We start from the raw sequence: 27,773 nt of genomic DNA on the forward strand, positions 1-27,773 counted from the left end.
TCCTTATAACAGAAATCTTCCAACATGCCGCGTAACCAGTCGGTAAGTATAGAAACTGGTGACTGGCAGAGACCTTTGATTTTGTCATGGGATTGTTGGTTTGTGGATGTTTTTTATTTCACCCTTCTTTTGTTTCTCTTGAGTGGGTAATCAGGAGTTTCTTCTGCTTTTCCACACTTTGATGTAAATGCTGTCAACTTTTGAGATGTCAGCCCACTGCTCTTGAAAGAATGATTCACAATACACTTTTTCATTTCTGTTAACCTGAAAAAAAAAAAAAATGTGCATTGCCTTCATAATTTGAATGATTAATACATGTAGCTGCACATCTTGTTTATGTTGTCATGCTGGTTGCACGCCATCAGGTGGTGCAGTGAGCCCATGAGATTTGGTAAGGTTAGATATGTTGCACTTGCATCTTGCATGAATGGTGTTGCCATGGTAATGCAGTGCTGTCAGTCCCATTTACTGTATTTGGTGCATCAGAAAGCTCTGATTTCTCTACCAAATTAAAAGCGTGACATGTATGTATGAAATGCACGTACAGACAAGCATAAATGTAAACAAAAAAAATACTCTCATTAGATACAGCTGCATGCCCTGATCCTGTCTTGGTGCTGTCATTGTTGAGAACACAATAGCAGTATTCAGACCAGTAATATCTGATTTGGCCACAGTAAGCTCCAGCCAGCCAGTTAGTCAGACTCTGTAGTGCTGAAGCAGCCTTGGGCTAAACACAGCTCATCTGGCTGATGTGTCTTTCTAAGATGTGACATGTGTTGTGGCAGGCGGAGGCGATGAATAAGGTGATGGAGGGACACAATGGGTGGGGATTTAAGTGAAAATGAGTAGGAAAGTAGATGAATGGTGTGAGGTGGGAAGAGATTTCATTGTGGTGGAGCTGAGGGAACGATTCTTTCTTTTTTTATTATAGAAGAAGCTTTTACCTGGTTTCAGGAGTCAAATAAGGACGGTATTGTGGTGGATTCATTGTATGGTGCTAAATTGGAGCATGAAGCAAAACCTTCATTTGTGGTCTCGTGACCAGGCATGTAACATGTCATCAGAATAAACACTGGTGCTCATGCACATGTATGTGACTCATCGCACAAAGCAACAAGTAGCTCTCCCGTGGACATGTAATCTCAAATTGAATTGAGCATGCACACTCTGATGCTGCTCACCACACACAGAGCTCTGTCTCCTCCTCTCTATGTGAGTACATCTCCCAGTCTCCACCCTCTTTTCTTAGTCTAGACACATGCCATCCCCTATCCAGAGTTTGTGGATCCTACTGCTCTGTACGTCGGCTGTGGCAGTGAGCTTTAGGATGAGTGTTTGGGTCAAATGTGCTGTTGCCTACAGACCGGAAGATCTACAACTGGACAGTAGAGCAGCTGACCTGATGAGGAAGAACTGACATGTCTGAACACCAGCAGAGAAAGGGAGTCGCTGATTGACTGTTATTATTGATTGTTATTGATGGAGGGCTTCATGAGGGTCTCTGTCACAATGTGAACTGCTGTAATCTGATTTTTAAGCTGCTTAAAGAAGAGGGAGACGGGCTGAGAGAGAGAGAGAGACAGCGATAAAAAGAGGAGTGTGTTATACAAAGAGAAACGGCCTGAGATGGAGTTGTACCAAATCAGTCCCTCTGGAATTCAAGCTAAATATCGAGGCTTGATTGGGGATGTTTTGCACTGTGAATGAACTTCTCAAGCTTAGATTCTTGATCTTTTTGTCATTACTTCAGAGAAGCTCCAGTCAACCAGCCTGTTTCTCTCTGATTTTGACTTTTTTACAAGCTGAAAAATGCAAAGTGACAGAGATTGGATGTGTACTTTTTAAAATTTATGTATATATTTTTTTTTTTAACCTTGCTCTGTTTCTGGCCTGCTGAGAGGTTGTCCAGTGTGTATCACAAAATTTCTTATCTGGATCTCATGGGCTTGAAATTGCTATCTGGAGATTTGAGAACATTTAGCATCACCACCTCATTTTGAACTTATCAGGTTATGGTGTCATCTATTTTGGGTGTGAGTTTGGGATTTCTTCTTGCTTCATTGGGCACTGTCTTTTTTGCTGCACAACTCTGAATCATCAAAATAAGGGCTTCCAATCTTTTTTGCACAGCAGGGACCATCAGCAACTTATATGCATGTGTTTACATTTTATTTAATGATTTCAGAATGATGTTTTGATTACTTCTATTTTCAAACGAGGACATAAATCTGGACTCTAGCTATCTCTCACCTTTGACCCCTGAGCTTCACTATGCTGATAGTGTGGTGGTGCTCAGTGGTCCTGACCTATGTGTCCATCTACCTCTCGCTGTCCTTCCTGCGCAGCTTGCTAGCTTCAGACAGAAGCGGGCGAAAAGCGACAGTGCGGGGGCGGCGAAAAAGACGCAGAAGAGGAAGGGCCAGGCTGTCGCGCAGAATGACAGCTCGACGCAAGACCGCCATGTAGAAGCAGCACCTCCATCAGCCAACAACACAGAGCTGAACAACAAGACCAACCATGAGGTACATCACTGACTGCACAGAGATCACACATCAGTCACACATTAATAATGGAGTTTTTGGAGGAGACCAGGTTTGAGAGGACCATAAGACTATGGGTTTAATTTACACAGCTGGTTAGTTTCATCACACAGAACTTCATGACTTCACTCTGGTTTAGTCTCGGGTCACATGACCTGACCTCCACAGTTTGTCTAATTTTGTTTGCTCGCTGTATGCTTTAACAAGTGGTCTGTGCCCCCTGCTCAGTAAACATACATTAGAGAAATGGGTCACTAACCATCACGTTGCCTGTAGGGCACGTTGTCATAGCAACCTGGACAGGATTAACTGTGGCACTGTTTACTGCCTTTTTAAAGGGAAAATTCACCCACAATATTAGATCCATGGATCACATGGATTGCACTGACATTTTTTTACATTAGTATCAGGTAAAGTGGTTAAAATCACACATAATTCCTAAACTATTTGCTCTTTTAGAAACCCCCAAAGCCAGAGAAATCAGAGGTTCAGCAGAGCCAACGACAGAAGGATGATCCCCCCACCCTGGAGCAAAGCCCGTCCCCTGTGGAAGAGTTGAGAGATGAGGAGTTACTTGCAGTTACTGGCAAAGAGCAGCTCAAGGTATACACAGTCAATAATTAAACATTTCTAACCATTTTAGGATCAATGTATTTTTCATAGTACATGTTAAAGCATCAGATTAAAACACTCTCTTTTTGTGTGGCATAATTTTGTGATTCTATGTCTTCTAAGTACGTCCTTTTTTATTTTATTTTTGAGTTGCTGTTAAGGACTCAACTGAGATTAGGTATGACTAAATATGACTAGCAAAAGAGAAGTAAGGGTTTAATGTCATGAATGCATACTTAGCATTAAAATCCTAGGCTCTAAATTCACACAGTAGAAACTGGGTCCTTAACTGCTCTTAAAATTTGGTGTTCCTGTATATTTATATGTGTATTTATATGTTTGGTCATATGGATTGATTTGTCTTCATGCTTTGTTTACCCAACAATACAATGGAAGACTTGTTATGGTGTTGCTGCGGGTATGATTAATAGGGTTTGTGAATTTCTGTGTCTGTGTCATCACTAACCCACGGGGAATGTAAGTGTCTCCTCTTCTGCATGGCTGCTTGGCTGCACTGATTTGGAAATGCAGCATCATTTAGCTATAATATGAAGGTCTATGTGTAGAGGAGTAAGGTTAAATAGGGTGTCCTCATGTCATGAAAATGTTGTAAAATTAAGTTAAATAGGCTTAGATATAGTGTCTCACATGTTACATTCAGTTTTAAGAAGTGATGGTTTTTGTTCTTTATTTAGGAAAATGGTGTTCTGTGTTTCATTTAATCAAGGAAGTTGGCCTTACTCTTTTCTAACTGGCATCTAAAATGTTAATTGTAGTAGTAATCAGTGGTTAAGTCTAAGTAGAAATACATTCCATGCTCTCAAAAAGTGTGCTGCTCTTAGCAATTATACACATAGTTATTAAAGAAACTATGTCTATGTATGATTGTGTATACTGACCCATAGTTTTATTATACTTGCAGCAGTTACAGGAGGCTGTGGAGAAGCGTAATGAGATAATTGCCAAGCTCAGCTCCAACCTGCAGGAGGCCCTGGCCAGCAGAGACCAGGTGCAGCTGGAGGCACAGTCACTCACTGGACAGATTCAGGCGCTACAGAGACAGCTCCAACAGGTTAGTGCCAATGAAAGCTAAATCTGTTGCCGCACATCAGAAATAAGCACCTCACTATTCATATGCTGAATATTCTCTGAATTGTCTTTTGCACAGACCAGTGCTGAGTTTCTGCGCATCAAAAGTCAGTCAGGGGCTGAAGTCCTTAACGCTCATCGTCAGCAGCCTCAGCATGGTCACTGCTCACAAAATGCAGACCTCAGTCATAAGGAGGCCCCATCACAGGGGTCAGAAAGTGGAGGACCTGCCTCTCAGTCAAGTGTTGAAGGCTTCAGCACTGACAGTGACTCTGAGGCTGACACTGTTGTGCACAAACTGAAGGCTGAGCTGGAAGAAGAAAGACAGAACAGCCAACGCATTTTTGCTGACCTAGCGGAGGAGATGGAGAAACACCAACATGTGCTTTCTTTACTGGAGAAGGAGAAGAAAGGCAGGGATGAGGAACGAAAAGAAAGGGAGGCACAGCTGCAAGACCTCCAGACCCAACTGAGCCAAGTCCAGTCCCAGTGCCTTGAGATGCAGCAGTACAAAGAGGAGAAGGAGACACTAAACCGAGAGGTCCTGGAGCTGAGGAAAAGGCTTCAGGAGGAAGAAGACGCAGAGAGGAGATTTAGTGAAGAGGTGGCCACCTCTGCCCTTCATCTCCGGAGCCTAGAGGAGGAAAGACAGAGACAGGAAGAGGAGTTGCAGAGGCTGAAAGAGGAGCATAGGGAGGAGGTGGAGAGAGTCAGGCAGCTGTTGGAGGAGAGAGAGAAAGAACTGAAGTGTAGAGAGGAAGAAGTCATGGGACTTAAAGCCTCTAAGAATCGGCAGAACCAAGCAAAAGCTGGTTTGAGTTGTGATGAAAGTATTATCATAGATGAGGCCAATCTGGAAAGTAGACCTGATCAGGACAGTATGAATGTATCGATACCTGGGGACATTATGATGGAGAGATACTTGTCTTCAGTTCCACTTGCACACTCTCAGTCTTCAGTAGTCAATGAAAGCTTTGAACACTGCAGTCAGCTGGACATCTCTGCAGACTACAGGTTAGAGGAATTCCTATGCAGTTGGTCCACGTGTGTGTCTGTTTTCATCTTGTATACCTCATATTTCAGTAGGTTTCATCACTTGTGTTTGTTTTCCAGGCTAGTTAAATCCCCTAATTTATCTCTGTGCTCTTCCTCACAGTTTTGAGCTGAACAGTGAAGTATTGGGAGATGAGCCTCTGTTGTCGATCACAAACCGCCTCCTCGAAGAAAACGACAACCTCCGTGACATCTCTAGCTCACAGTGCTACGTCCCTGCAGCTGATGATTCCAATCCTCAGTCTCTGTCTCAGTGGCTTCACAACTCTACTTCTAAATCTGAAGAGCTGGGGATGAGTAAACTGTCTGAGCAGCACTTTGAGGAGACGGACCTGGAAAAGGAGCTGCTGAATCAGCAGTGCGCAGAGCTCCGTGAGGAGCTGGCTCTCAAGGACAGGGACTTGGATGTGTTGAGGGAGGAAGTCATTAAGAGTGCTGAAGAGCTAGAGGAGGCCAGGAGCAGGTAAGGGGTTTAATTAGGGCACCTGTCGATTTAGGGATGTGTTTTTTGCATTAGTTTTCCTCACTGGTGTCACTTTTCTGTAGCTAAGAACCATAGTTACTCCCAAAAGATGTTCAGATATTTAGATATATCTAATATTGGTACTACATTCAATATATAAGTACTAAATTGACATTTGGATAAAGAGTAAGTGTAGCATTTTAAATCATGTGTACAGGTGGGCTCAAGTAACAGAGGAGCTCAGGCAGGCTCTCTGGGAACTTGAAGAGGAAAAGGAGAAGAGGAGACACGTTGAGGAGGAGATGAACTTGAAAGCCCATGAACAGGACAACCTGAAGAACAAACTCAGTGCCTTAATGGAAGAACGAGAAAAAGAGAATGCAGCAACGTTGACGGGAACGGAAGCTGCTGAAACTCCCCTGCTCGTCCCCGATACCTCTCTATCAGAGGAGGTAGATAAACCGGTAGGGGGGCTTAAGAAGGAGCAAGAGAACGAGGCTGCACTCCAGTCTCATCAAAAACAGCAGGAGCTGCTCAAATCGTCTCTGCAGGATATAAAGCAGAATGCAGACTCTGTCAAACAGAGCCGGGGCTTAGCGATGACAACAAGCTGCACACATTACAGGTATGCCAATAAAATGAGTGGCTTTGTGTTAAAGGCCTATTAAGAATGTAAACATGCTTGTCTCTGCACACAGTTGTTTTTCAATCCAACTTGATTTGGATGGATGGAAATAGTATTATACAGCAACAGTAATACATTTGTGTTAAAAGCCTTCAATGGGAGCAGGCAGTGATAAGAAAAAATTATTTAATGTACATAAATCTAAAGAATTACCCATTTCTTTCTTTCTGTCTTTCACAAGACCCATTGTGACCATCTCATGTCAGAGTTGGAGGACACAAAAACAAAGCTTAAAGCTGCCTTATCAAGTCAAAGCACTATGGAGCTGGAGGAAACATTAAAGGAGCTTGAAACAACACGTGCACAAGTTCTGAATGTCCAAACAGAGGTGGAGAGACTGCAGAAAGAGCTGAAGAAGAACCAAGAGAGTCTGGACAGTGCTGAGAAAGAGAAGAGTGAACTGGAATCTCAGATCTTTTGTCTAAAACAAAACCTGGCCAATGTGGAGGAGGCCCAGGCCCAGGCAATGCAGGAGAGGGAGGAGCACAGGAGAAAAGAAGAAGAGATGGATGATCGGATTAAAAAAATGGAACAAGTCTTAGAGGAGGAACTTGAACAGTTTGAGAACCTGCTAAAAGCCAAGGATGTCGAGGTGAGAAAGATCACAGGCATCTGATTTTATTTTGTTCAGTTTCATGCAAGCAAATCTCTGTTTGAAGATTAACATGATGTACAAAATATCTGTTACAGCTGGCTGAAGAGAAGGAGAAATGGGAGGAGGAGAGGCAGGAGAAGGAGAAAGAGCTTCTTGATGTGAGACATCTCATGGAAGCGCAGAGGAGGGAGAGGGAAGAGGAGGTTAAGGCTCTCCTGGAGAAGCAGGTCCTGGCTGTGGAGGAGGCTAGAGAGAAGCTCAAGACATCTCACCAGCAGGAGATAAAAGACCTGTTGGAGAAACATCAACAAGAGGTGGGGTTTACAAACTTTAAAGACCATCAGTTTTATAGATCTATGAGGGTGTATTTTTCCTTTATCTGTATCTTGTATTTGTTTCTCTGCATAGATTTCTGAGTTGAACACGCACCTGGAGACAGAGCTGCTGAAGCTGCAGGCCAGTATGGAGGAAGAACAAAAGAGACAGATCAGCTTAATCAAACAGGTATCAGAGATGGAAGAATTCACTGTTGTGTGTTTCCAAGAAAGTGGAATGCTTTCCCAGGAGAATTTACAGTTACTCATTCAAAGTTATTTATCTTTTTTGCAAGCTTGTATCATGTATCTTACCATTCTGTCTTCCCCTCCCAGGTGACTGAACGTGAGCATGAGAGGATGGTGTCAGAGCTGACTGTCAAACACAGTGAGGAGCTTAGTCAACTGAAGACAGAGCTGTCTCTGGAGCTGAGGGAGAGTATGGAGGCTGCTCACCAGGCTGAACTACAGCAGGCACAGGTATACTGTATATACACAACGGCACAGTGTAACATCTTAAGCCACAGCATGCTGCACAATAACACTTCTGTCTGTCTCGTTACATAACCATTTCATAGTCAATGAAGTTTTTTTAATCCTCATAGTCATTAATACTGGTGTTTTGACACTTGAGAGATTTAGAAATTTAATCTTTTTCTGCTTTGTACCCGTATTTATGGAGGAAGATTGTGTCAGCTAAATGCTTGAAATGTAAATTTAAGACGCATTCTCTGATTTCCCCCCTTGAATGTGGTCACTATTAGACACAGGAAAAATGGACACAAACCACACCTCATGCTTTCATTTCTTTTAGGTCCAAAAGACCCTTGAGCTCGAAGCCTTGCGCCTGAGCCTGACCAGCGTCCACACGTCCCAGCTGGAGCGCTCTCAGGTAAACCTGCAGCAAGAGCAGGAATCTGCACTCACTAAGGTCCAGGCCTCCCTGAGGGAGACATTCACTCAGGAGAGTGCACACCTGCAGGCCCGGCATCAGTTAGAACTGGACCAGCTCAGACAGCAGAACCAGAAGCAGCTGGAGAGACTGCGTGAGCTGCACCAGCGAGAAATGGGTGAGTCCAGAATAGAGTGCTTTTTGGTTGTTGGATAAGTGTTCTTTTTCATGTTTGCCTAGGGGTGCACTCAACATGTGCACCATTATAGATGTGGGTGAGTCACCCTTATTCTTTAGAAGCTTGTTCTGTGAAAAGGAGAGCACAATGATAGATGTAACCTTCAAATTCTTTGACGTGGGTGAATTCATTTGTGTGTGTATGTCTATGTTCAGATGAGTTGAAGCAGCAGTGGGAGACTCGTGTTGCTCAGGAGAGAGCCTCCATGGAGGAAAAACATGCCAAAGACACACAGGTCAAATTTTATAAGAATGTTCATACATATTTTGCATTTTATCACTGCTGTTTTGTGATGTAGTAGACTAATTGATGATGTTTAAAGATTTGCACTGCCATTTTTATTGCATACCAGTCTTTTACTTCCTTTGAATCATATTTTTCAGATCATAATAATTTTCCCTCTGGTTTTCCTTTTTAGGCTCTAAGGTTACAGTTGGAGAAAGAGGCTGAGAGCACCCAGTCAAACCTCCAAACATCTCTCTCTGAGACCCAGAACAGCCTTGCTGCCACCCAGAAAGAACTTGCCAGCACCCAGGCCTCCCTCACCCAGATTAACAAAGCTTTGTCTGAAGCCCAGGCAGCTCTGTCACAGACCCAGTCAGAGCTGCAGGAGTCAAAGACCAAGTTGGAGAAACTCCAGACCTCCAGTAAGGAGGAGAACCAAAAACTAGAGGAGGAGCTGATTCAAGCCTTGGCTGACAGAGATGCTGCTGCATGTGAGTTGCATTCTTCCATTAAGGCTGTGTAATCCCCTAAAGTCACAGTTTTGATGAAAACTGCTCATAGTTGAATTAAATCTTTATATTCTGTACCAAAGTGTATATTGGCATAGGTAGTTGTGATTTTTTTAAATGCCTAGTTTCTATGGTCATTTGAATTTTTATATGTTGTTCTATTTATGTTTTGCTTGCTATATATTTTGTGTTCTAATTTATAAAAATATGCTTCCTGTGTTGTGAATGTTGATCAGGTTCCCTGGAGGAATTGGTTTCTAGTCATAAAGCAGTGCTGCAGGAGAAAGAGCAGCAAGCACTACACCTAGAGGAGAAGGAGAAGCAACTGCAACAAGAGGTGAGTTGAGTGGAACACGTATATGTAGTGAAGTTGTCATTTATTTTCACAGACCCTTGTTTTTTTTTTTTTTGTTTTTTTTTTTAAAGCTATTACCTATAAAACAAAAGGAAACGTACAAATCTTCAAATATAAAGCCATTACAGTAGGTTTTGTTTTAGAACTGGTCTTGTTTTCTCTCTGTCAAACAGGTTTTGCGCCTACAGGAGGAAAAGACTTTGCTGAAACAGAGCTCAGAAGAGGAAGTAGGTCAGCTGTGGACCCAGCTGGAGAGCATGAGGACTAGTCGCCAAGAGTTGGGAGGTGAACTTGATGAACCTGTCTGACATCTGCATCCCAATGCTTTATTTTTAGCTACTGTACTTAAATAATCACAGTAAAGATGTAGAAGGTGTAGAAAACATGTTATTTTATGAGCAGTGGCTGTTGTCTGTAGTGGGATATGATGCACAGAGGAAGAGGAAACTTAATTTTACCATGTTCCTTTGTTTTGTGTCTACCTTATTGTCTCTCAGAACTAAAGGAGCAGCTGCTCGCTCGCTCATCTCGTGTTGATGACATCGAACGCCTAAAGACAGAGTTTAATGAACAAAAACGAGAAATCAAAGAGCAGAATGAGGCTGAGTTGGAAAGCCTGAGGAGGTATGTGAGCACGCACGCAGTCTCAATGCATTTATTCTAAATGACATCTTAACCTACATTGGCTAATGGTTAAAATGTGATGTTTAGATTAGATATATATATTAGATATTAAAACTCTTTATCACAGTCTACAAGATTGTCAATTTATCCTGGTGTGTGTGTGTGTGCACCCCCCCCCTTCACTGACCCCATCCGAATTACATATGCTTTACCTTCATCCTCCTTTAGGTACTTTGAACAGCGCTTGCAGGCAACAGAAGAGAGCCATAGAGAGGAAATTGCTCTGCTCCAGCTGAGGCTGGTAGAAAGCGCTTTGGAGGAATCTGTGCTTAAAACTGCAAATGACAGGTAGGCCAGTTGGTCTGTATCAAGATGAGATATAACAATGGCAATCTTAAATAAAGGTCTTTGAATAACATCAGTGCCTTTGGTCTGTGTTTCAGTTCCATTTCTCAAGATGAAGCTGAACATGAAAAAGATGTTCTTTCTGATACCAGCATCAGACTTGAGAAACACAAGGTGATGGTGCGCACATACATGAGCTAATTATTAGCATAAGACATTTTAAAGACGTGTGGTTACCAGATGAATGTCTGGTATAGAGTAGTTAGAAATTTTTGGAGCTACTGCCCAAGTTACAAAGTTGCTTAATATAACTTGGAGCATGTCTCCAGCTCATGTTTCAGTCTTCAGTAGCATTACCTCTGTGATCTTCATTACACTGAATTTCAAGGTGTTACGTTATGTCTCATCCAGGAATTGCTTGAAAGCCTGCAACTTCAGCTGGAGGAGAAACACTCGGTGGAGCTCGCCAACCTACAATCCTCCTTGGCTCTTTCCTTTAAGGATGAAGTCCAGCAGGTCAGACACAGATTCAGTCCTTCAAACTTTAATGCCTGTTTCCTTTACCTTCACATGATGCCATTACTCTGTCATTGATTATTTGTTTTTATACTATTGTTTGTATGTTAGGTGCGGTCAGACCTCACAGACTATTACTATAAAGAGCTCCAGGAGATGAAGACTCGTCATGCCCTAGAGCTAGAGCAGCTCAAAGCGAAACTTTCTGACAGTCACTTACAAGGTACTTCACACATACTTTTATGACATAACATTTACAGTTGTGTTGTGAGATGATACTAAAGGAGAAAAATCCCAACTTTTTTAAATATCTTTGTCGTAGAGCTTACCAGAATCCGTTTGGAGGCTGCAAGACAGGTTGAGGTGAGAAAAGATAATCAGAAAATCTATAAAACAATTTACACACCGAATTAATGGATCACATAATGCAGAGTCTTGGGGATTTTAATTAGGTGGAGGTGGAACAGAAGCTGTGGTGTCACACTGAGGAGCTGCAGACAAGGATGACCATCATCCACGCCCTGGAGAGCAGACTGGCTGCCTCGAGTGAACAGCATGATGCAGAAATGAAGAAGAACACACAGAAGGTATATACACTTAGCGAAGCACAGATTTCATTCTACAATATGGGAATCTCAAACCATGCCACTAAATATGCTCTCTCCAACTCCTGCAGCTGAAACAGGAGTTTTCTGGGGAGCTCATTTGTCAGGAGGAGGCTCTGAAACAAGAGAGGGAGTGTGTGCAGGAGGAGATGAAGAAGCTGAGAGAAGAGCTCCAAGAGAAGCATGAAGCTGAGATATCTGTCCTGAGGTCGGACCTTGGCAGGGAGACTGAGAAGGAGAGGACACGCCTTGAAAAAGCACTTCATGAGGAGAGGGCAAAGTTAAAGTCTCTACAGGCTGCACTGGACAATGATGAGAGTAAGATGATTATTTAGAATCACATGGGCTACCAGTACAATGTCAGTGATCTGTAGCTTCCAGTCACATTAGATGTGTTGGAAATTGAATAATTTTAATTAATGGTTCCCTGTCAGTTTCTAACATTTTGTTTTTGTGTGTTTGTTTTTAGGCCCACAGGTCCTAATTGTGAGGCAGAGACTGGAGGCCCAGTATGACAGTGAGCTGCAAAAGGCAAAGAGCTGCATGGCATCAGAAATCAAGGAGCTCACTGCTCTCCTCCAGGAGCAGGGTGAAGAGCGGCTACATGAAGCTCAAGAGAGGTAAGATATGCCTTAGATCAATACTCTAAGGTCTTGTTTGCAGCTGGTTAGAACTTCACAACCCTTAGTCTGTCTGTAATACTATATTAGTTTCCTTTTGGTTTTATAGGTGGTTATCATATAGCATGTGTGGATTTGTTTTTTTTCCCCAGTAAATAGAACTGACAGGAGGTTAAGGATGAGATATGTTATAGAGAAATGGGCAGTCACCTTTTAAATTTTTTTGTGACTTTTAATTTCAGCTACAGTGCTGCTGTAATGGTTATAAAAACTGGTGCTATGCAGTACCACAAATCACTGGGGATTGACAGTGTTTTTCTTTTTAAATCACAACAAAAACACCTCCGGTTTCATCCCAAAGACCCCTGGAAATCCTTCGTCTTTAATCATCTTGGGTATTGTTTTTGTCTGTCTATTCAGGTTCCAAGAGGAAAAAGCATTGTTGGAGCAGCATTTGGTCCAGAAATACGAAATCTCTCTGGCAGAGCTAAAGAAAAAACATCAAACTGAGCTGGAACATGAGAGAGCAACATTACTGAACAAATACTCCCTAGAGATGAACACACTCAACGCCAAACACAAAGCACAGCTAGATTCACTCAGTGCCAGTCACAGAGATCAGCTTGCAGCTATGACCGTTGATCTTGAATCCAAACACAACGCTGAGACTGTTGCCTTGGAAGCCTCTCTCAATGCCAAACGAAAAGCAGACCTTGAAGGTCTGGAGGCCATGTTTCAGGAGACCAATCAGGCTCAGCTTGAGGCTTTAGAAGCTGAGTTAACTCGCAAACACCAGGAAGAGAGGGATGAACTGGAAAAGAGGATGCTGGGTAATATGGACACTTTGGAGGCCACATACCTGAAGGAAGTGCAAGTAAGGACGCGCTAACAGAAAGTAAAACATAATGTTAAACCTTATTTGGACAGTGCTTGAAATACCTTGAATGCAGAGACTGCAGGTCTTTGAAAAGTCTTAAAAAGCAGTGAATTAAAATGATTAAAAAGTCTTTAATTTCCAAAAGTTTTCTGTGTTAAATGCAGTTGTGGTAGTTCAAATTTTTTTTGTTATCTTCTGCTGGGGAAACAGAATTAATGTTATATAATAATGAATAATACTAGGCTGTATTGTCTCAACTGGGCTTCCATCACACTTTTGTACTTGTGAAAAATGTAGCTCTAGTAGTCTTGTTTGTTTAAAGTACTTAAAGAGCTGCTCTCTTTTTAATCTCAGACACTGCGTGATGAAGTGGAGCAGCTTGAGGAGAGGCACCGTCAAGATCAGAATCGCCAGAGGTCAGAACATCGGCAGTTACTGGAGCGCCATGCCGCAGAGCAGCTGTCCCTTAGGGAGGAACTAAGGAAAGAACTGGCTCAGGTGCACATGGAGAAGTTTAGTGCCATGGCAGCAGAGCTCAGCCACGTTCACAAGGTGAGAAATGAAAACAGGTGGTGACTAACATCTGGTAAAGAGTTAATTAAATTATGATTCAGTCAGTAAACAAAAATACAGCTAATTAACTTTTTTCCATGTTTTCTTCTTATAGACTGAGCTGGCTGCTCAAAAAGAGGCCTTAGATATTGAACACTGTAAAGCCCTGGAGACCCTTAAGAAGCAGGTATTTACCCAATCATACCTATGTTGATATAGTTTCTTAATCTCTTAAAAAGATTGAATTTTAAGTGTCCTCTCTTGAGGATGATGGCTGGGTGGATGCACGATTCTGACAGACTTGTAATCCATCCTAACTTGAAATGAGATTTCCGCACAGCATTTAAAAAGAAATGGATTTAACTGAATGGTGTAATACTTTTGCAGGACAGACAGTATCTGTTAACAACGTAATTCCATTTCCTCAAATACCCGTCAAAGTAACTTACTGTTGTTAGCTGTGACTGAACTGCAATTCCATAGTTAGGTCATCAAATTATATCAAAATGTTTTTGAAATACACCTGCATATTTTGTGTGATTTCTCAGGTTTTAGAGCTGGAGCAACAACACAGCACTGCTCTTCAGGAGCTGTCACTTACCTACACTGCTGAGAAAGAGCAACTCATTGGAAAACACCAACTCCAGCTACAGGTGTGTGTAATGTGTGATAAAGCATCACACTGCCTCTGTGTGTGTGTGTGTGTGTGTGTGTGTGTGTGTGTGTGAGTGAGTGAGAGAGAGTGAATCTGTATTTTTTTCACAGGGTGAATAAACACCCCATGCTCTGCCTAGCTAGTTGTTTTTGATGGTTGTCACTAGAGTTCTTGTCTATGTTGCTCTTAAAGCCCATTAGAGGGGGGATTACACAGAGTCATTGTCCATCCTTTATAATGGTGTATTTGTGCGTAGAGGCACAGAGTATTTATTTGGATGTTTTTTTTTTTTTTTTTTTCTGAGAAGCACTTTGAATGTGAGCATTTGACCAACTGCCTGCATATTCTAGTATATTCACACACGTTCTGCTATAGGAATTGAGGAGTGCCTCTGCACGGGAGTTGGAGGCATGTCGCAGGGAGCACGAAGAGGAGTCATCAAGGCAACGTCAGCACTTCCTAGAAGAGGTGGAGCTCTTCAAAGTCCAATCAGAAGAGAGGCTGCAGGATAGGATTAATCAACTGAAGGTAAAAGAGGGAATGTTGGGGAAAAAGATGGGACAGTGTGGATAATTATGTGGCATCATTCTGGTAAAGACAGAAATGACACACCTATAATCACTTCATTATATGTACGAAAATATAATATGATAATGATCTTTTCAAATTTGTTTTATTCCAAGTTGTGTATTTATTTGACTCTGAGTGTTTGTTTGAAAGATCATTATGTAATAGCTGTGGATTATTGAGAGCTGTAGTGTGTGTGTGAGTGTGTGAGTGAGTGAGTGTGTGTGAGATGTGGCACTGCCCCCTCTAAGCTCCAGCTGCACCAGTTGACTCCTAGGGATAGTTCTTTCTCTTGGACTGTGTCCCACTGGAGCTTTATTCAAACCCAGTTTCCACATAATCCTACCATCATCATATATGCAGAAGTGTTCTTGTCCGTCTGTCTCTCTCATTCTGTGAATCTGTGTGCTGCTGGGTCATGCGTGTGTTTGTGTCGCTGCCATCTGAACAGTGGCTAAATGGGATGGATCTAAGCTTTTTATCCTCTGATGCAGAAGGTTTTAAGGCTGAAGGTACTTTTTTTTCCAGACATTTAGCATTTGACCATCTGAAATGTGAAGCCAGCAGTCAGCTATAAGCCAGCGAGACATGGCTAGAGATCTTTTGTAGCTGGAGAACAAATAAACCTTCAGTGCACTGCAGCTTTTTCATTCATGAACCCACGTCATCACTGCTTTCTTTGAAGACGGAGTTTGAAGAGCAGAAGGAGGTGGAGCTTGAAGACCTGAGGCGGAGCTTCACATCTGAGCAAGAGAAGAAGGAGCAGAGCTACACAGACAAAATGAGCCAACTTACCGCCCAGTTGCAGCAGCTTGATGCTGTGGTGGCCCAGGTACTGGATACACACACACACACATAAAATTACCACCCAGTCTTTTTGCTGATATTATTTTTTTTTTAATTTTGTTCTTAATGCAATAGAAAATCACCTGTAGCTTTGCTTCCCTCAGGGCAAGACTCAACAGGCTGAGCAAAATGTGTTGTATTATAGCTATTGAGGTTCAAAGGACAATCTGAAGGAGATGAGTGAGAAAATACAATAACGTGGAAACTGAACATCAGTAGAAAATAGATCTGGGGATTACGAATAAGAGAACAATATTGGTGATAAACATGGCATCCATAGGCCAGATTTTCCTTTTTTCCCTTACATCAGATTACATCTTGTTAAAGAGATTATCATATCAATGAATCACCATAATAATCTGCTGTGGGTATGTTTTGTGTTGTGTTTTGCGCTCTCTTAGTTGAAGCAAACAATGGAGCTAAAACAATAATATAATTAATTACAATAAATCAATCAGAAAAATACTTTATTTCTCCAGCAGAAATTCCCCAATTCTATCTTCTCAAATTGGAGACTTTCAGCCTTTTATATAATATCTTTGGACTATCGGTCAGAAAGAAACAACACATTTGAAGACATTGTTTGGGCTTCAGTAGATTGTGATAGACATTTTTTTAGTCTGATTGTACAGTGAAAGAGATACTAAAGATGATGGAAAAAGATGTTCGTTACCCCGTCAAAGCAGTAAAATACAGATTTAATAATCTGTAAGCTCAAATGCACATTTCTCTGCCTATGTTAATTTTTATCTGTCTGTTCTGTTGGATATTATTGGAACAAAGCCTTATTGGTTTAACGTGTTGTGGAGATTTGAAGCTTTTTGGAGCAAATTTGCATTCATTTGTTGTCATTAGTTGATGTGGAGATTTGAAGCACACTGGACTGGTCTTGGTTACTACCAAGGTCTTGCTATCCTCTTTAAATCCTCCCGTCCTCTGCTTATTCTGTAAATCCATTATATATAATGAAACAGTCAGCAAAAATGTGCCTAATGTATGTATATGTTTGTTTCCATGGCACCTGCCTGGCTTGGCTTTTTATAGTGAGATATTAACACACACACACACACACACACCCCATGAGGTTAGCAAAGAGACGCTTAAGAGAGTTTGGGAGGGTGCTGTTGTCAGGGCAACAGCATTGTTTTGTTGAGGCAGGTGGCTGCATGAGAGGTGTTTGATGGGAGGGAGGGAGAGGGAAAAAGAGAGGGAAGCCATGGTGAAAGGAGAAGGAGAGAATGGCCCGCTTGAGGAAGGAGAGGTAAGAAAAATTGGAACAGATTATGGAGAAAACTCTATAGGAGCTTAAACAGAGTCATCTGCCTGATGGTTATAGGCAGTATGGGTGTGTATGTGTAAGTTAGGCTGGTTTTAAATTAGTATTTTGTCCTACAGTAGATGTATCGAATGTATTTTGGGTAATTGTACTGGATAGTACTCATGGTCAGCACTGGATAAAGTGGATTTCTTTGCGACTGTTAACATCTGGTTGTGATTCCCAGTGGCTCTCTTGTATTCAGAACATACCCTCTGCATTTGTCATGCTCTTGGCTCTGCTGGGATGTTGTTGACCATGTGGTTTGGTTATTTCTGTTGTTACTATTGAGATTGATTCATTTGGGTTTGCATCTCTAGCCATGTCTGGTTTGGGTCTGTTAATTCTCTCCTGTCTGGGTTACAGTTGCACATATGGGTATGTTTTTAAACAAGTCATGGCACAGGTGAGAGTGGGGCTGTCCTTCAGTTAGTGTGGAGTGAATTAACTAAACTCTCTGCCTGTTTTTTTTTCCAGCTGCGAGCAGAGGTTGGCTGTCTGCAGGGAGAGTTAGAAGGGAAGCGTGCAGAGATGGAGACCCTGGACACCCTCCTCCAACGAAGGGAACGAGAAAGTCAGGAGGGAGGCAACCTTCTGAAGATGCTCACTGATGACCTGCATACTGCCAAAGATGAAAGGTACATGATGTCCTTTGTGTGTATGTTGTGTGCATTGCCTCTAGTGTCTAGCAGTTGTACTGGTTAATTTCATCTGGTGACTTGCAGGTCTTCCACTTAAGAGGCAGCTGTGGACTTTGGCATATCAAACATGTACTATTAAGACAGAGAATTAAACAAATTCTTTGTTTAGTGAGTGAATTAAAATAAGATGGAAATAATCTGGTTAAACTCACCTATAAACCACACAAAGGTGGTTGTTAGTGTGTTTTTATTGATTCTAAATGTTTGATTTAATTTACCTGGAATAGAAAAATATTTAATCTACCAACATAGTCGTGGCGCTTTGCCCGGTATATGTGTGTCTAATGTGTCACTTTTGTTCTCCTAGACATAAATTGTACAAAGCCAATGAAAAGCTGAGTAAGGTGCTGATCGAGATGGTCCGCAACACTATTGCAACAGAAGAGCTGATTGGACAAAAGATCAGTGCCAGAGCCAAAACATCTCAGCAGGCGACTCATCAGAGGAGCACAGCAGGGATCAAAGATGCACGAGAGTCAGGTCTGTTAATGTCTGATTCATTCTGAAGTAACATGTTACACTTTGATCTCACAGTGAAGCATTTTTACAGGTACAGATATGAAATAGTTAGATTTAGTTCTTCAGCAACCAAATGGCCAATATTTGCATCAATGTAACTATTAATTTAGACTTTTTTTTACTTTTTTCCAAAGGTATTTCAGTTGCAGACTTGTCATCAGAGGACCTGGAGCTGACCCAGCTGCTCTGTGAGAGCCTCCTGATTTCAGATGCTCAGATCAATCCTGGAGGAGAAGAGGCAGCTCTGAATGCCTGCAGCAGACTGCGACAGACAGTAGACACACTGTTAGAGCTGCTCAACCAGGCCAACACACAGGTAAAGGATGTGTAGACCCACTGATAATTCCATAGGTGTTTCTCAACAATGCACAGTGCTTTCAAACATCTTTTTTTAAATGTGGTTTTATAGGTATTTTAGCTGTCTAATAATCACGTGTTTCTCACTTTTTCTCCAGCTGGAGCAGACTCACAATGTCCACCTTTCTCTGGAGGAGAAGTTCTCCCAGGGCTGGGAAGACTCCGCCCAGCTCCTTGGGCAGCACAAGCTCTTATTGGAGCAGCTCGATCAGGAGGCGAAGATGAAGAGTCAACTCCAGCTGGAGCTCCACAAGGCAGAGGGTGAGCACTGCGTCCTTCTTGGCTTTGCTTCACTTGACTCATGTTATGCTGCCAAATACAGTAGTTAATCCACTGACTGTTACCATGCCTTTTTCCTCTTTCACCACTTGCACTTAAGTTTAAACATAATTCAGCTATTAATGATGCTCAGCACAAGAATCTGAAGCATATTATGTCTTGTTTTTTTTTTTTTTCTTTTCATATAACCTCTTTGCATTTGCTTTATCTGCTCAGGGCTGCTAGAGGGCTATGTGGCTGAGAAAGCAATCCTGGAGGAGTCTCTGCAGCAGAAGGAGGCACAAGAAGAGAGACTAGTGGAGGAGCTGGAGGACCTTAAGGTGAAGCTACACAAGATGCAGAGTCTCAGCGGAGAGCTGGACAGCCTCAGACTGAAGCATCAGGAGCTCAGTGAGGAGCATGCAATTCTCCTGCGTCAGAAGGAGCATCTTTCTGCCGGTCTGGGAGAGAGGGAGAAAGGTGAGTGGGGGGGGGGGGCGGCAAACTCATGAAATCATGTACGTCTGTCTGCATAAAGCGTTATGCGACCTCTTTAGTGAGCTTGACCATACACTTATGTAATAACTGTGCTCAGATGTGTCTTTTCTCCGTAGGCCATTGGCTCAATTTAGATCCTGACGCAGGTTTGTGGGTCAGAGTGGAGTATGTGTGTGATGATGGGGTGGGAGATGAATATGCAGTATATTTGCAGTGCTGTGTGAGGTTGCTGTTTGTAACTGCCATCGCCAGTAGTTTGTAGGACAGGCTCTTTGAGTGCTGTGTTCTTTGTTGTTGTTTTACCTGTTACAATATTTTAGATCAGAGCTGTTAAGAAGAATGCATTCAGTGCTTTTTCAGGAAGAAAGGCACAGTATGTTTAATAGTTGTATTATCTAACTCCTCTTTTGTGTCTTGCCTGCTTTTAAAATTCTTCTGCATACATGTATTTACATTGAAACGACTGCCCTAACCTTCCTCTCTTGTTTTTGAAGCTCTACTAGCAGAGACTGAGCGTTTGACCCAGGATAGGCTGGACTTGCAGCGGCAGGCAGAGAAAGACCACAGCTCTCTGTCTCAGCGCCTCAGGGTCCTGGAGAGAGAGTTGGAAGAGCAGGAAACAAAGGGCCTGGAGACAGAGCTGCACCACAAGACCCACACCGAAGACCTCAACCAGCGTGTCCAAGCACTTGAGAAACAGCTGAAACACGACCGCCAGTTTATAGAGGTGAATTTTTAAATTTTAGAACAATGAGATTGTGTAAAAAAATTCTCTCAATTGTGTATTTAGAATGTAAGTCTTCTTACATGAGCTATTTAAGTTTCCCCTTTTTGTTTTTGCGGTTGTCTAAACACAGCATACACACTTCACATTCTCCCTAATGTTATTTGAGAATGCCACAGACAGTTTGTCTTGTTATTGCTTAATGTAGCGGACACTTTCACATAATTCATCACTATATGCACAGGAGCAAGCTGTGGAGCGTGAACATGAGAGAGATGAGTTCCAACAGGAGATCCGAAGGCTGGAGGCCCAACTCAGGCAGACAGCCAGTGTGGATAACAAAGGACACAGGGTGAGGTCCATTAACATGATAGGAAGTGTACACACACAGCAAAAAGGTGAAATTTTTCAAGACAATTTTACCATGACCAAGCTCAGTTTTGTGGCCTCATTACTGCCTCCCTTAACTCTGTGACTAAGTCGCGTACTATTCCCCATGCAAAGCTGGCAATATGAACAGATTTGCACAGATTTAAAAACTGTTTGCTAGGGTCTAAACCAATGTTCAAATCCATTTCTAGACTTTACTGTTGTGCTTTTCTCGTCCTCTTCACTGGACTTATGCTAAGGCCACTGTGCAGTTTGCAGCTGTGGCTGGCATAGACTATGGAGATTTAAATATTGGTTTTGCCTGAGTCAAGCAGTTTATCCTTTCAAGCAGATGGCAGACATCTGTGGGATTTTGACCTTCTCCAGTGTGGTTTGTGCAGTCAATGCCATGTGATCAAATCACAGAGTAATGTACACAGTAATGACTGCACAGAGGTCACAAATAGTGCTGAGTGTGTTTATTTTTAACACATAAATCATACATATCATCATATGTCATCCAAAAAACCTATTTCTAGACTTTGAGAGATACTAAAAGTGTGTAGCATTTGCAGTATGTCTGATTTTGACATGTTTGATGTGATGAATGTTTTGCTAATGGGATTATAAACCAGCTAACCCAAGAATACATAGTACTACTTGCAGAGGTTGATGTGATGAATGTGTTTGCCAATGAGCCTGACTTTTACCATGTGTTTATCCCTGTGCTGAACGGATTGCTGTAGTTTGAGGACTTGGTTCTGCAGGTATGAAATCTAACTGTAGCCTACTTCTCTTAGCTCTGACTCTTGTGCATGGTGTGCATTGTACATTGTTATTTCAGTGCTGTCATCCATAGTTTTAGTGCTTTATGTGCTTGCCATACATTCTTCATTCATTCCCACTTGATCGTCCATTTGCTAATATTCATTTGCTTCTGTTTTGCACTTCATTTGTCTTTCACCTCCATGTTACTGCTCTCGGGAATGGCTTACTTTCAGTGTTCAGTACCAGTGGCTGCAGACCCGGGATGGCTTATTTAGTGACAAAACATGTAGTTTTCCATTTGTAAATGCTTTTTTTCCCTTCTTTAACATTTAGAAACTTGTAATCCAAAGTGTTGTCCCCTGTATGTCTCTGTAGGTGGAAAGTCTTCAAGCTATCATCAAAGACAAGACGGAGGACCATGCATCCTTGCTTGCAGCCAATCAACAGTCCCAGCGCGATCTCGCAGAACGCAACGAGGAAATAGACAAACTAGCCGGGCGAATCAGAGAGCTAGAGCAAGCCCTGCTTAACAGCGCTGAGAGTAACCGATCTATCAGTCAACTTGAACAAGAGCTTCACAGAACAAAGTTGAGAGAGCAGGAACTCACACAAGTGAGAACAAATGCATACTTTCAGTTAAGATTTGGTGTCGGTGTCACTTTTTGTTCTCAAGAATTCACTCGCCTTTCTTCCTTCTGTCAGGATAAGCAGGCACTGGAGCAGCAGCAGCTGTCTAACAGGCTCCAGATCTCCGCCCTGCAGTCCAAACTGGATGAGACGAGACACTGTTACCATGACAACGTGCGTGACCCCACCCAGGAGCTTAGAGATGCTCTTGACACTGCTCAGCAGAACCTACATAGCAAAGAGCAAGAGGTCTGTAAGATTTTATGCAAAGCTGGCCTAATGTAGCTAAGATGATTTTGGTTGATAAGTGGTAGTTTGTGATCTGCACGTTTGGTTGCAGTGCCACCTTCTGGTACACATGTGTATAGATATCTAGATCCATCTTTTAAAACCACCACCAGGACCAGAGATCTCTGAAAGCTCAATATTTTTAAACCACTAGAGAAAACTTTTTGGCAATAAGAATATAGTTTATATTTGCTGTTTTTATAGTAAATAATGTTATATCTTTCAGGTTGAGGTCCTGCTTGGCCAACTGGAGAATGTGCAGAGAGACTTGAACATCAAAGAAGTTGAACTAAAACACCTCACACTACAGCTGGAGCTGCTGACCAATCAGAACGCAGCTCATGTTAACGAGCTCCAAGAGCAGATTGCTGCACTGAAGGTAAGAGCTACTTTGTCCCCTCAGCAATGATTATCTATTAGTGGTGTGTATCTCTTCCTCTCAGTTGGTTCTATATGTATCAATCTGTAGCAAAAATGCTGACTTTTTAACAATACAATACATCATGTTTCAAAGGTAATTCAGTACAGTTCAGCTAGTTTTATCTGTAGATGATATAGCAGTCTGACTCTTGTATTTGTATTTAGTTATATTGTAAATGAAACTAGAAACTCTGCTTGCAGGAGACTGTGTCGGCCCTCACTATACTCAAGGAGCAGAAAGAGGAACAAAGCGAGGTGGAGGAAGCAGAGGATGAGCCCCTCCCCTCAGCTCTACTCCAGGAGAAAAACCAGGAGATTGACCACCTCAACAATGAGATCCACAGGCTTGAGCAGGAGCTGGAGAACACCAGAGACACAAAGGTCTGTGAAGAACACCAAATGCATGGAGATAGTTTGGGAATACTCTTAGTTGATGAGGGGGCGATGAAAATTTTGATTGTTTCTTATCTCTCTGACAAAAAGGCTTTGGAGGTTGAGCTTGAGGATCGGCACTCACAGGTGGAACATCTTCAGTCTGAAATAACACGAGTGCGTCAGGACAAAGAGGAAGAAGAGGAGCGCCTTCATGAGGTCATCAGCACGCTGCAGGCAGAACTCGCCACGCTGGGCCCCAACCTGCACGAAGTTAGCGACTCTCAGGATGGTGACAGCATCAATCCCTCGCCCGCTCCAAGCCCAGAACCCCACCACTACACCATCCAGGAGCAGGAGAGGAGGGGAGGGCCGAGCAGCCTGAAGCAAGAGCTGAGTCTGACTCATTCCGCCTCATCTCGTTCCCTGCGATCTCGTCTCAAGGCCCTTCAGAGTCAGCTGGAGACTGCGGTGGCAGAGAAGGAGGGACTGGAGCGTTTACTGCTCACCCAGGAGGAAGAGTACAGAGGACACGGGGAGGAGTTCGGAAAGAGGCTGAAAGCTCAGAGAGAAAAGGCAGATGAGCTCCAAGGTCTTCTTACCCTCAGGGACGCTGAGCTAGAGCAGGCGAAAGCCCAGGTAGAAGAGGAGAGGGAAAAGAGGAAACTATCTGAAGAGGAGAGGGACAGTTTGAAATGTCAAGCTGAAGAGGCAAGATCCCTGCACGAGGAGAAAGCCCACCTTAACACCCTGGTTTCTGAACTCCAATTGAAAGAACAAGAGAGGGTGAGAGAGATAGGGGCTCTGAAAACAAAGGAGCAGGAAATGAAAAAAGAAATGGAAGTCCTCAGAGAAACCAGTCTCACTCTGGAGAGACAGGTCCAAGAGGTGAGAGCTGAGGTGGTGGACATGGAGGAGCTGGTTGCTGGGGAAAGGGCAAAGATTAAAACACTTGAGACTGTGAAGGGAGAGCTTTTTGCTGAGAGTGAAGCACTGAGAAGGAGGGAGGGGCAACTCCAGGAGGAAATTGATAGGCTCAGACAGGAAGCGGCTTCAATGAAAGGCCTTATCCAGAACCTGACAGCTCAGCTCAATGAAAAGCAAACCAGTGAAGAAGAGGCTCAAAAGGAGGTACTGGTGAGTGTTGCAACTGTACAAAGTAAAGTGGATTGTTTTTCACTTTTAAAAGCACAATCTAAAATGTAAATATGAACTAAAACTCCAAACCATGGAGTTTTGTTAAAGGAATTAACACACTAAAAAACCTTAATCTTGTGATTTGTATGTTCAACTGTGCAACAGAGCTTAATTTTCAGTTTGTTTTTCAGTCTCTAATTCAAATTCATACTGAATGGGCCTTTTAATATGGTCAGAAAACCCAGAGCAAGCCCATGTTCCAGCTTTGAAGAGATCTGGGTTTTAATTTGCAAAGTCACCCAGATAACTGAGTAAACCTGCTTCAACAGGCCCCACATCCAGACAGGAAATATCTTGCTGCCACTTTTTTTTTTTTTTTTTTGCTTGCATATAGCTGTGCTAGCGACCGCAGGCAGCAGGCAAGACCACATCTGGCTATAGTTAGCAGCGTAATGACGTGTTACGGCACTGAGACAGCAGAATCTTACACAGCGGAAGTGACATTTAAATGAGGAAGGAGGAGGCACTTCTTTGTTAGCTCTTGTTTTTAAAGTTGATGCACTTTATTTTTCAATTCTTTGCGTTCTGTCTCGGCAGGATGTGGTAAGGAGAAGTCGGGATCTTTTTTTTTAAAGAGAAACTAAGGAGCCAGAAATGCCTTGGTTGTGCTGCTGCATGTCTTTGCATTCTGTCGAACTTTGTTTGTATTGGTGCACAGCTGCTTTTGGCAAATGCAATCATAACGGTCACAGCGTACTAGAATAGTTTTAGAATAGATTCTAATAGTAGATGTAAAAGATTGTATCAGATGTATAAGCTGCTAACACTGCATGTTTGACATATGGTGCTCATTAGAATGCTGTTATTGCAAAGCACTCAGCTCTGTTCGTCTTGTGCTCCTGTACAAAAGAATCTTTGAAAAACTGAAAAGCAAAAACACAGGATATGAATGCATATGCCAATCCAGGAGAGTGACTATTATGATACTTTGTGCTGATATGGATGTTTTTCTTTTTATCAGACACATGCTGAGGTGACTCTGGCTAAAGCAGATGCTGCCTTGAGAGAGAAGGAGGCTGAGATCATCGGACTCAGGGCAGAACATCAGGCCCTGAGAGCAGAGCTGACTTCAGTGAAACAGGGTCTGAGTACCAGTACAGAGAGGGCTGAGAAACTACATGAGGAAGGCCAGGTGGGAATGGATATCGAAGAATATCAGACATATCGCCTATACCTCTGTAAATCCTGAGAACAGCTGGATTTTAATGTCTCTTTCTGTCTGTCAGACGAAAGACCGCGCCCTTATCGACCTGGAGACTGATAACCAACGGCTGAAAGCAGAGCTTCAACGTTTACAGGAGGACCTGGCAGTGCAGGAAGAGGAACTGGCCTATCAACAACGAGAACTACAGCAACTCCAACAGCACAGTCAACAGCAGGACATACTTCATCATCAGCAAGGATACTCACAGAAAGGTGAGTAACGAGTCTTTAAACACACGTATATTCTGCTGTTAAATTTTAAACAAAGGTATGTTCTCATAATGACAGTGTCTACTTTCTTCATTTTCCAGATATTTCTCAGCGAGCTTTTGAGGACATCGTGAGTGTCTCTCGTGACGAAGTCTCTCTGAGCTCTCCGGAGGTTTTAAGGAGACTCGAATGCTCCGAGGACAGAATCCCAGAACAGCTGCACACCTCTGTTCTCGGCTCTCGTCTTTCTGAGCTCAGCGCTCTGAACAGCACGGGCCTGGATCTGCCCCAGGTCAATACTTCTCCCAGGGTTGTGATGGAGCCTCCCCACTCTAGGACCATCACACCAGATCCAGCCACACAGAGCACCCACTCTCCAGGCTCAGTGTCACTTGTCTCTGACAACTTCTCTATGCTTGACTCTCTGGATGCTGACAAAGTATGTTAGTTTTATAAATGCTACTTGTTGGATATTCTGTAAAAAGCTTTTGGTTTTTATTTCGGTTCAAATGTGATTTCTTGTTTTCTTAGGTGCGTGAGTTAGAAGGACTTGACCTGACAGCCCCTCCATCTCCTCTTGGCTCAACCTCTTCCTTATCAGCACCAGAATGGGCCAGTGATGGATATGGAAGCAGTGAGTATTTCCACACCAAGCCTGACATCTGTATGAGTGTTTATCTGTGAAGATTTTCAGTCATCTGAATCACAGTTTATCTAGAAGTGCTACATCAAATACTATAAATCAAGTTGTGTTTTGTAATGTTGTGACAAAGTTTACAAAAAGGTATCCAACAAATAATAAAGATAACTTGGTGCTTTCCTAATTCATCTGTGGTCAGAAAGACATTGATTCTTTAAAAACTGGTTCTTTTAAAAAAAATGATAAAAAAAAACAGCTGGACTGGTCGTTACTCACACAGGAGTAAATAGTACATTTTTTGGACTATTTTCAGCTGCAGATTTGGTGTGCTAGTATTTACTGCAGCAAAACTGTGTAAAATATTCAAACTACAGTGAACATGTCACTCACTGCAGTGGTGTCACTCATGTTTTTAATAGTTTCTGGACAAAATGGACAGTTTTTATGGTGACTGTTTGACTGTAACAAAAATGTAGGATTTCTCCAAACTCACCTACATAACTCTTCTGTATTTCTCTTGTGGTTCAGATGTGAGTTCAGAGTTGGGTGCGAGGCTGCGAGTGGAGCTCGAGCAGACAGAAAGACTGGACGCTCAGTTTGTTGAGTATCTCCGCTGCCGAGGAATGAACCCAACAGCTAACACAGATAGTGCTGCAGGCAGTATGAGTTACAGCGATGACCTCTTATCACCTGAGCTTCAGGTAAGCTTCATCTCTACTTGGCACTAGTTCTGTTTGTCTGACAGTCAACCTGACTTTTACTCAGTTTCTCTCCCCATCTTTTTTGCAGGATCTGTTGAAGAAAGTGTATCAAGAAAGCTGCAGGATTCTCACCTTGTCCCAGCGGCGTGCCACTTCCACCACCCAGCCTCATGTCTCAGACTTCAAAGCCTTCTCACTGAGTCAGACGCACCATCATTGTGAAGACAGCTCCACCCTGCTGGACCACCGGGACAAATCATCCTCCAACCCCCCGCCCATGAGCTGGCAGCAGGAAAAGAGGGCACTGCAGGAGACTGTGATTGCTCTCAGAGAGCTGCTCTGTCGAATGGCACAGAGACACACACAAGTGAGTTTCTGTAGTTTTTAAATGAAGTTTTTACAACCCTCTCCTAAGGTGGTATTTGTTTTAAATGACAGTGAAGTGAAGTTAAATAATTGGAAGTATAAAAATAATGAGTATTTAATTGACTTAAGCTCTGTTGAATATCTGCGCTGATCTTCCATCTCTCTTCCTTAGACTGACTACAGAGGTGAAGATGACTGGCACAGAGATCAGCTACAGGTTGAACTACAACTAAAAGCAGAGCTGGAGGAGAGCCAGAAACGACTGAAATGTGCTCATGACACTCAGCAAGAGCAAAATAACAAAATACAGTCACTCAGGTATACCTACATACTAAATAACAGCACACAATCTCTGTTCTCTCCATTATATCTATCAGACACAAATCAAGATAATATACAGAGTTAGGCTTCCTCAGTTGTTTATGGATGTTTTCAGGTATTGGTGGGGATAGTATGAACT

At 42.6% G+C, this 27,773-nt stretch overlaps 1 protein-coding gene across 1 annotated transcript in view; it reads left to right on the forward strand.

The window, feature by feature from the left end:
* pcnt (pericentrin) overlaps nucleotides 1–27,773 on the forward strand; it is a 34,653-nt gene that overhangs the window by 1,317 nt on the left and 5,563 nt on the right. The window contains exons 2-53 of the mRNA XM_018663405.2: nucleotides 13–42; nucleotides 2,349–2,525; nucleotides 3,003–3,146; nucleotides 4,078–4,227; nucleotides 4,324–5,258; nucleotides 5,401–5,760; nucleotides 5,978–6,319; nucleotides 6,358–6,385; nucleotides 6,627–7,037; nucleotides 7,136–7,354; nucleotides 7,449–7,544; nucleotides 7,691–7,834; nucleotides 8,169–8,424; nucleotides 8,640–8,719; nucleotides 8,903–9,200; nucleotides 9,455–9,555; nucleotides 9,747–9,858; nucleotides 10,071–10,197; nucleotides 10,426–10,545; nucleotides 10,641–10,716; nucleotides 10,954–11,058; nucleotides 11,170–11,281; nucleotides 11,381–11,421; nucleotides 11,511–11,645; nucleotides 11,735–11,981; nucleotides 12,133–12,283; nucleotides 12,704–13,157; nucleotides 13,515–13,712; nucleotides 13,828–13,899; nucleotides 14,261–14,365; nucleotides 14,743–14,895; nucleotides 15,620–15,766; nucleotides 17,573–17,733; nucleotides 18,104–18,276; nucleotides 18,450–18,631; nucleotides 18,771–18,933; nucleotides 19,168–19,410; nucleotides 19,923–20,155; nucleotides 20,397–20,504; nucleotides 21,268–21,288; nucleotides 21,665–21,901; nucleotides 21,992–22,165; nucleotides 22,431–22,583; nucleotides 22,826–23,005; nucleotides 23,108–24,133; nucleotides 25,155–25,325; nucleotides 25,420–25,609; nucleotides 25,708–26,045; nucleotides 26,138–26,240; nucleotides 26,775–26,947; nucleotides 27,036–27,314; nucleotides 27,486–27,631. Coding sequence (XP_018518921.1) covers nucleotides 13–42; nucleotides 2,349–2,525; nucleotides 3,003–3,146; nucleotides 4,078–4,227; nucleotides 4,324–5,258; nucleotides 5,401–5,760; nucleotides 5,978–6,319; nucleotides 6,358–6,385; nucleotides 6,627–7,037; nucleotides 7,136–7,354; nucleotides 7,449–7,544; nucleotides 7,691–7,834; nucleotides 8,169–8,424; nucleotides 8,640–8,719; nucleotides 8,903–9,200; nucleotides 9,455–9,555; nucleotides 9,747–9,858; nucleotides 10,071–10,197; nucleotides 10,426–10,545; nucleotides 10,641–10,716; nucleotides 10,954–11,058; nucleotides 11,170–11,281; nucleotides 11,381–11,421; nucleotides 11,511–11,645; nucleotides 11,735–11,981; nucleotides 12,133–12,283; nucleotides 12,704–13,157; nucleotides 13,515–13,712; nucleotides 13,828–13,899; nucleotides 14,261–14,365; nucleotides 14,743–14,895; nucleotides 15,620–15,766; nucleotides 17,573–17,733; nucleotides 18,104–18,276; nucleotides 18,450–18,631; nucleotides 18,771–18,933; nucleotides 19,168–19,410; nucleotides 19,923–20,155; nucleotides 20,397–20,504; nucleotides 21,268–21,288; nucleotides 21,665–21,901; nucleotides 21,992–22,165; nucleotides 22,431–22,583; nucleotides 22,826–23,005; nucleotides 23,108–24,133; nucleotides 25,155–25,325; nucleotides 25,420–25,609; nucleotides 25,708–26,045; nucleotides 26,138–26,240; nucleotides 26,775–26,947; nucleotides 27,036–27,314; nucleotides 27,486–27,631 — 10,580 coding nt within the window. The remainder of the gene's footprint in view (nucleotides 1–12; nucleotides 43–2,348; nucleotides 2,526–3,002; nucleotides 3,147–4,077; nucleotides 4,228–4,323; nucleotides 5,259–5,400; nucleotides 5,761–5,977; nucleotides 6,320–6,357; nucleotides 6,386–6,626; nucleotides 7,038–7,135; nucleotides 7,355–7,448; nucleotides 7,545–7,690; nucleotides 7,835–8,168; nucleotides 8,425–8,639; nucleotides 8,720–8,902; nucleotides 9,201–9,454; nucleotides 9,556–9,746; nucleotides 9,859–10,070; nucleotides 10,198–10,425; nucleotides 10,546–10,640; nucleotides 10,717–10,953; nucleotides 11,059–11,169; nucleotides 11,282–11,380; nucleotides 11,422–11,510; nucleotides 11,646–11,734; nucleotides 11,982–12,132; nucleotides 12,284–12,703; nucleotides 13,158–13,514; nucleotides 13,713–13,827; nucleotides 13,900–14,260; nucleotides 14,366–14,742; nucleotides 14,896–15,619; nucleotides 15,767–17,572; nucleotides 17,734–18,103; nucleotides 18,277–18,449; nucleotides 18,632–18,770; nucleotides 18,934–19,167; nucleotides 19,411–19,922; nucleotides 20,156–20,396; nucleotides 20,505–21,267; nucleotides 21,289–21,664; nucleotides 21,902–21,991; nucleotides 22,166–22,430; nucleotides 22,584–22,825; nucleotides 23,006–23,107; nucleotides 24,134–25,154; nucleotides 25,326–25,419; nucleotides 25,610–25,707; nucleotides 26,046–26,137; nucleotides 26,241–26,774; nucleotides 26,948–27,035; nucleotides 27,315–27,485; nucleotides 27,632–27,773) is intronic.

Source organism: Lates calcarifer, linkage group LG19 (genome assembly GCF_001640805.2).
Source record: "Lates calcarifer isolate ASB-BC8 linkage group LG19, TLL_Latcal_v3, whole genome shotgun sequence".
Classification (NCBI taxonomy): domain Eukaryota; kingdom Metazoa; phylum Chordata; class Actinopteri; family Centropomidae; genus Lates; species Lates calcarifer.